This window comes from Dendrobates tinctorius, unplaced genomic scaffold (genome assembly GCF_039654945.1).
Source record: "Dendrobates tinctorius isolate UK_male_01 unplaced genomic scaffold, ASM3965494v1 ptg000152l, whole genome shotgun sequence".
Classification (NCBI taxonomy): domain Eukaryota; kingdom Metazoa; phylum Chordata; class Amphibia; order Anura; family Dendrobatidae; genus Dendrobates; species Dendrobates tinctorius.
This window is the reverse complement of record NW_027361819.1, coordinates 2,397,351-2,405,398: the sequence shown is the minus strand read 5'-3', so window position 1 is coordinate 2,405,398 and position 8,048 is coordinate 2,397,351. Positions and strand designations below refer to the sequence as shown.

General features: G+C 45.6%; 1 protein-coding gene across 2 annotated transcripts; it reads right to left on the bottom strand.

Annotated features, from left to right (window-relative positions):
* On the bottom strand, nucleotides 1-4,295 carry LOC141050723 (sulfotransferase 1C1-like). 2 transcript variants are annotated; one of them, XM_073547325.1, is made up of 8 exons: nucleotides 4,216-4,295; nucleotides 3,666-3,950; nucleotides 3,401-3,529; nucleotides 2,988-3,085; nucleotides 2,782-2,908; nucleotides 1,908-2,002; nucleotides 1,655-1,835; nucleotides 1-1,140 (listed from the first exon to the last, which is right to left on the bottom strand). In XM_073547325.1, exons 2-8 carry the CDS (start codon nucleotides 3,835-3,837, stop codon nucleotides 1,028-1,030), a joined length of 915 nt encoding a protein of 304 aa, XP_073403426.1. In that variant the 5' UTR covers nucleotides 3,838-3,950; nucleotides 4,216-4,295; the 3' UTR covers nucleotides 1-1,027. The 2 variants fall into 2 exon arrangements, with proteins under 2 accessions (XP_073403426.1, XP_073403425.1); XM_073547324.1 differs by lacking the exon at nucleotides 4,216-4,295 and having other exon boundaries at nucleotides 3,666-4,123.
* Between the last annotated feature and the right edge of the window lie 3,753 nt (nucleotides 4,296-8,048).

Below are 8,048 nucleotides of genomic sequence, written 5' to 3'. Positions count from 1 at the left end.
TCAGTATCACACAGGATAGGATTAGATACACGGCTCAGCAGTCAGTATCACACAGGAGAGGATTAGATACACGGCTCAGCAGTCAGTGTCACACAGGATAGGATTAGATACACGGCTCAGCAGTCAGTATCACACAGGATAGGATTAGATACACGGCTCAGCAGTCAGTGTCACACAGGAGAGGATTAGATACACGGCTCAGCAGTCAGTATCACACAGGATAGGATTAGATACACGGCTCAGCAGACAGTATCACACAGGAGAGGATTAGATACACGGCTCAGCAGTCAGTATCACACAGGATAGGATTAGATTCACGGCTCAGCAGTCAGTATCACACAGGAGAGGATTAGATAAACGGCTCAGCAGTCAGTGTCACACAGGATAGGATTAGATACACGGCTCAGCAGTCAGTATCACACAGGATAGGATTAGATACACGGCTCAGCAGTCAGTGTCACACAGGAGAGGATTAGATACACGGCTCAGCAGTCAGTATCACACAGGATAGGATTAGATACACGGCTCAGCAGACAGTATCACACAGGAGAGGATTAGATACACGGCTCAGCAGTCAGTATCACACAGGAGAGGATTAGATACAAGGCTCAGCAGTCAGTATAACACAGGAGAGGATTAGATACACGGCTCAGCAGTCAGTATCACACAGGAGAGGATTAGATACACGGCTCAGCAGTCAGTATCACACAGGATAGGATTAGATACACGGCTCAGCAGTCAGTATCACACAGGATAGGATTAGATACACAGGCCCCAGTATAATGGACGGATCTGCACCCCTCTCTCTTCTCTGGGTCTTTGATGGGATTATAATTCCTATAACAAGCTGTAGTGTCCATTCCGTGCTGGGACTTGTAGTTTAAGACCAGCGCCGGTATCAGACCACTACTATACAAGTCCCAGAAACAAAGGGTTAACCTTCCTATGAAATGTCCGAGTGTCCGGATATCTGTCCGTCTATGGGCACATTGGGTCGTGCGCTGGCGATGCTCGGCGGCCGCAATTCTCAGGGATGAGTGCGGAACGTCAGCGCCGTCCCCTCCATTCTTCTGCCATATTCCTCCTCAAACACCTCATCCTGCGCCACTGTGAAATGATTCCTCCAGTCTCCCACAATACCTGGAGTAAGAGAGGTCTCTGTAAGGCCACGTTCACACCTCGGTCCAATGCCAGACATCACAGGCAGCAATGCTCCTCGATAATCCGAGGGGCCATGTGGAGAAACATCACAGGCGGCAGCGTCATGTGCCATATATCTACGGGTGCGCTGTGGACACTTGGTGGAATGTCACCGTTATTATGGGGACACTGTCGATATCACTGTTATTAGGGGGCAGTATGGATATCATCTGTAGGCTAGGGTCACACTTGGCGCCGGCACTCGGACCGGAGTGTGCAGCTGCATGTATTTCTATGCAGCTGCACACTCCGGTCCTGAGTGTCGGCGGCAGTGCCAGGTATTGAAGCGGGAGACTCGCGCGAGTTTCTCGCATTGCACTCACAAGTGTGACCCCGGCCTTATTATGGGGGCACCCTGGATGTTGCCGTTATTATGGAGGCGCTGTGGATGTTGCCGTTATTATGGGGGTGCTGTGGATGTTGCCGTTATTATGGGGCACTATGGGCCATTTACCTTTTCTCATGAAGGGTGATATTGATTGGTCCATCACAAATGAAGGGATGGTGCTATAATTGGCCATTGGATTCCCCTTCATGGCCTGGAAGGTGGTCTGCTGGTAGACTTCCTCTATGATGTCTTTGGAAAGCTCCTTTCCCAGGAACCTCATCACTTTCTCAATTTCTCGCCTTGTGTTCTGGCAAAAATAAGTAATTGCAGATTGACCTGAAAATACTATCCTCTTTTCACCCAGTATTTCATCTCTTACCTCCATCATGTCCTCATAGAAGATATAAAGAACCTGATGATGATTCTTTGCATCCCACCATCCTTGCACGTGGTCAAACCAGCTCCCCCAAAAAACTGTAAGATGAGGAAATCCTAAATCTTCAACATAAAATGTCACAGCCCCACCCAATTACTGACATCACTCATTAACCTTAATATTATTGAGTGATGTCACAGCCCCCCATCCTCCCCCGCTTGCTGACATCACTCAATATTAATTTTATCCTATTTTAATTATTTTTTTTAGGGACTGCCATGGGCACGCCCCAGGGGCCAGGTATTGATTTTTGTTCTCCCTCTTCTGTATACACACTTCAGTGACACAGCTGGATTTACACCAGAGTTGGTGTTAGTGTTTTATGTTCACTTTCAGAGCTGCTCTCAAAATTCTGCAATTTGCCCTTGAGAACATACAGAGGTTGAGCTCCATCTGTTATTCACTGGATGACCTCCTTATGCTTGTATTCCCACAATGCTGATAACCATCGAACCGGCAGAATCGTGAAATCGTGTAAATGGTGTAAAAGACCGAATGTCGCTCAGGCTCAGTTTAGGAATTCATTCACAAGGTCATTTGTTTTAACGAGAACCTGACGGCTCTTCTGACATTTTGGTTTTATAGAATTGAATTAGTCTCAAAATAACATTGTTGGGACAGTTTTTTGTAGGACCCTGTATTTTACCAATTCTTTGCTGTAACTCCTGGAAATGTATGAACAAATTGACAACTGAGTGACATGATACCACTTGTCAATAGAGATCAGCGCCGTCATTCTCTTTCTACAGGAACATTACAGATAATTACTGGGGATCCCCTTTAACTTACTGCTGATGATTGAAGCCCTGACACCCACCTTCTCCAGAAAGAAAGGTTGAGAAGTAGTCACCCCAGTCTCCGGGGTCCGGGAGACCTTTGTTCATTCTCTGGAAGTGATAGTACGACACCATGCAGTCCTTGGCGTTCCGCGCCACGTATATCATCTGCGCAGAAAGGGAAAATAGCATCAATCCAAAAAAAACCTGACGATGGGGACCCCGGGTGGTTCCTTCATCCCTGTACCTTACAGTCCTGCTCCCAGAAGGATGGCGGCAGCAACTGGACGGGAAGGTGGGTTTTTAGGATGCGCGGAGGCGCCATGTTCTCTGCCAACTGCAGTCCTTAAAGAGAGGAAGTCAAGGGTCAGCTCACTCTTCACCACTGCAGCCACGGATCAGGCAAGGAGAAGACAAGACGGAGCAGAGGTTGTGCATTTCCTTGAAGCCTGGGCGACCTGGTGACTAAATGCTTCTGAAATTGGTGGCTGGAACTGGAACGGACCCTACTTTTAGCCATAATTGGTAGTGTCCATCAATGTTATTGCTCCTTGTTATCGATCAGAATTAAGTGGCTGATTACAGGGAGAAATACAATCCAAATATTGAGAAAGAAGAGTGTAGGATTGGTGCAACATATAATATATATATTTTCCTCACCTGATGGGACGGGTTTTGGCGCCACGGCTTCCAGAAATGGGTGCTTGTCGTAGGTGGGCGCCCGGCGGCATTTTTCCACGTCGCCTTCCTGACAGATCATATCCACAACCTCCTGCATCCACGTGATGCCTTCAAGAAAGAGGCTTCTCAGTTATAAAATGCCGAGTATCCTCCAGTCACATTCAGAGCTGCGCTCACAATTCTGTGGTGACTACGCAGCTTTGGCTGTGACTAGAGTGTGCAGACAATATGATCTCCCCTGTACCTGCTTTTGGATAAGCGGCCACCAGGACGTCTTCTGGATGCGCCTGGAATCTCCAGATGTCGTCCCACGTGTCACACGTGTTCTGGTCCAGCGGGATGCCGGAGACGTGTCCAACGTACGGCCTCGGCATCACGTAAGCGCCAAAGTGCTGCGCATTCTGCGCAAAAGCCATGAGGACGGCGCCGGATGAGAAGTCGGTGAAACACGGAGAAATTCAAATGTGATGAAAGCGGAGAGGCAGCGGCAGGAATTCCTCTTCAGGTGGTTTCTATGGAGCCTCGGAGCCTAAATAATAGAGATTTCCCCACGTGACCCTCCCGTCTGGACTCGCCGGGCTGTGAATTTCTGCACTTGCCAATTAAAGGGACACATCGTGCCTCTGATGAGATTATTCCCCTCCACACTTACAGTCCTCGGGGCCGCGACCCTGACCGTACCTACCTCCATTGTAGACCATATTGTATACTCCACTCACATCCAAATCTGCATTAAAATTGTCAGTGTATGTCTATGCTTTATCTAAACATCACAAACGATCTGGTGACATCACCTGTCCTCCCACAATGCTCTGCTCCCTGGCGATAGAAGTACAGCAGAAGCGTGAATGCAGCTCTGAGGGTGACGTACCTGCGCTCTGACAGAGACAGTAATGGCTACTGGATCATGTGAGCGGCGGGTTAATAATAAACCTTTCTCATTAAATGATTGACTAAAGGACTTTCTTGTATACATTGCAGGAGTTTGGGGGTTTTATTTGCGGGTCATGTAGGTGACCGGTTGTCTAGTTTACAGCTCGTGTAGCTAACAGGCTGTTAAGGTGACGGTCATCTAGGTGATGATTCATGTAGTTGGCAGGTCATCTAGGTGATGGTTCATGGAGATAACAGGTTGTATAAGTGATTGGCAACCTGTGACAAGCCTAGGTGATGGATCATTTACTTTGCCGGTTGTCTAGGTGATGGATCATTTACTTTGCCGGTTGTCTAGGTGATGGATCATTTACTTTGCCGGTTGTCTAGATAACAGAATGTCTAATTCATCAGTCATCTAGGAGACAGGTTGCCTAGGTGATAGATCATCTAGTTGACAGGTTGCCTAGGTGATAGATCATCTAGTTGACAGGTTGCCTAGGTGATAGATCATCTAGTTGACAGGTTGCCTAGGTGGCAGGTCATCTATGTTATTGGTTATGGTGCATATTTGGGGCTGTGACTGGATGAAGGAATCAGACTCTTGGAGGACAGGTTACAGGGGAGATGTGGAGCACTTGGCTGGTCCATGAAGAGCCCGGCCTACGCTGCGGATAAATGGTCCTGACATCATTATGTTGAGTCACCATTGTGATAGAAGGGTGGTGGGGAGCCGTATAAGAAGGCTTTTTGGTGCCATTTTGGAAGTGTGGACTAACTGCATGAGGTGTTAGACTGGGATACCGAGGGTCTGTATGATCTCCTGGGCAGAAACCTGGGCCAGGTCCATATCGGACCCCAGTGACCCAGAGACGAGCCCCAGGCTGCCCCGGGACCTGTCCATCATATCATCTCACACTTACCTTATCTCCTAGAAACAGGAGAAAAATCACAAAACTTAAGACGAGTTTGAAAGGTGAAGGTGGTGTTTGTGTAAGAAGATGGACCGGACCGGGGGAACCTCTCTTGTCGGGGCTGTCACCATTGCTGTCCGGAGGAAAGCTTTGCAACCCGGACCGACCTTTGCACTTGACAGCAGGGGGCATGGCTGAGATAAAAAAAAAGCCTGGGCGTGGGAAAGAGAGGGGAGACTTGGCGGGAAGAGGCAGCGCGCAGCAGTGGAAGTTTGGTGCTCCGTCCTCTGAGCACCGTCACGGCGCAGGCCCGCGCTATAGATCCAGGTACAGTGACTGTGACCAGAGACCTGCTGTGTGCACGTTGGCTCCCGTAACCGAAGGTGCCAAACGCTCCAGTAGTTACCGCGCGCATTCCGCCTAAGAAAGATTACGTCTCCCCCTGAGACTATATAATAAAGTTAAAAAAAATCACGTGTAAAAATAATTTTTTAAAAAATCCTAAATAAATTTTAAAAAATTCCCTAATTCTTTTTTTTTTGTAAATAAAAAAAAACAACAATACACATATTTAGTATTGCTGCGTCGCGTAACGACCCGTCCTATAAAACTGTCCCACTAGTTAACCCCTTTAGTGAACCCCTTAAAAAAAGGCAAAAAACAATGCTTTATCATCATACCGCCGAACAAAAAGTGCAATAACACGAGATGAAAAAGACAGATATAAATAACCATGGTACCGCTGAAAACGTCATCTTGTCCCGCAAAAAACGAGCCGCCACACAGCATCATCAGCGAAAAAATAAAAAAGTTATAGCTCACAGAATAAAGCGATGCAAAAATAATTATTTTTTTTATATAAAATGTTTTTTATTGTATAAAAGCGCCAAAATATAAAAAAATATAAATGAGGTATTGCTGTAATCGTACTGACCAGAAGAATAAAACCGCTTTATCAATTTTACCGCACGCGGAACGGTGTAAACGCACCCCCCAAAAGAAATTCATGAAATGCTGGTTTTTGTTTATTCTGTGTCCCAAAAATCGGAATAAAAAGCGACCAAAAAATGTCACGTGCCCAAAAATGGCACCAATAAAAACGTCAACTCATCCCGCAAAAAATGAGACCTCGCATGACTCTGTGGGTCAAAATATGGAAAAATTATAGCTCTCAAAATGTGGTGATGCCAAAACTATTTTTACAATAAAAAGTGTCTTTTAGTGTGTGACAGCTGCCAAACATAAAAACCGCCATAAATAGTAAATCAAACCCCCCGTTATCACCCCCTTAGTTAGGGAAAAATAATAAAATCTTAAAAATGTATTAATTTCCATTTTCCCGCTAGGGTTAGGGCTAAGGTTAGGGCTGAGATTAGGGTTAGGGCTAGGGTTAGGGTTAGGGCTGAGATTAGGGTTAGGGCTAGGGCTGAGATTAGGGCTAGGGCTAAGGTTAGGGCTGAGATTAGGATTAGGGCTAGGGTTAGGGCTGAAATTAGGGTTAGGGCTAGGGTTAGGGCTGAAATTAGGGTTAGGGCTAGGGCTGAGATTAGGGTTAGGACGAGGGCTAGGGTTAGGGCTGAGATTAGGGTTAGGGGTGTATTGGGGTTCGGGTTGGAGTTAGAATTGGGGGGTTTCCACTGTTTGGGCACATCAGGGGTCTCCAAATGCAACATGGCGTCTCATCTCAATTCCAGCCAATTCTGCATTGAAAAAGTCAAACGGTGCTCCTTCCCTTCCAAGATCTGCCATGCGCACAAACAGTGGTTTACCCCCACATATCGGGTATCAGCCTACTCAGGACAAATTGCTCAACAACTTTTGGCGTCCAATTTCTCCTGTTACCCTTGGGAAAATATAAAATTGGGGACTAAAAGATAATGTTTGTGGAAAAAATATGATTTTTTTTTTATTTTCATGCCCAGGCGTTATAAACTTCTGTGAAGCACTGGAGGGGTCAAAGTTCTCACCACACATCTAGATAAGTTCCGTGGGGGGTCTAGTTTCCAAAATGGGGTCACTTGTCAGGGGTTTCCACTGTTTAGGCCCATCAGGGGCTCTCCAAACGCAACATGGCGTCCAGCCAATTCTGCTTTGAAAATGTCAAACGGCGCTCATGCCCTTCTAAGCTCTGCCATGCGCCAAAACAGTGGTTCCCCCCCACATATCAGGTATCTGCGTACTCAGGACAAATTGCACAATAACTTTTGCAGTCCAATTTCTCCTGTTATCCTTGGTAAAATAAAAAAAAAAACTGGACCTGAAGTTATTTTTTTGTGAAAAAAAGTTAACTGTTCATTTTTTTTAAACATTCAAAAAATTACTGTGAAGCACCTGAAGGGTTAATAAACTTCTTGAATGTGGTTTTGAGCACCTTAAGGGGTGCAGTTTTTAGAATGGTGTCACTTTTGGGTATTTTCTATCATATAGACCCCTCAAAGTGACTTCAAATGTGATGTGGTCCGTAAAAATAAAATGGTGTTGTAAAAATGAGAAATCGCTGGTCAACTTTTAACCCTTATAACTTCCTAACAAAAAAAAAAATTTGGTTCCCAAATTGTGCTGATGTAAAGTAAACATGCGGGAAATGTTACTTGTTAAGTTTTTTGTGTGCTGTATCTCTGTGATTTAAGGGCATAAAAATTCAAAGTTGGAAAATTGTGAAATTTTCAAAATTTTCACCAAATTTACGTTTTTTTTTTTACAAATAAACACAAGTTATATAAAGGAAATTTTACCACTAACATGAAGGACAATATGTCACGAGAAAACATTGTCAGAATCACCGGGATCCATGGAAGCGTTCCTGAGTTATTACCCCATAAAGGGACAGTGGTCAGAAT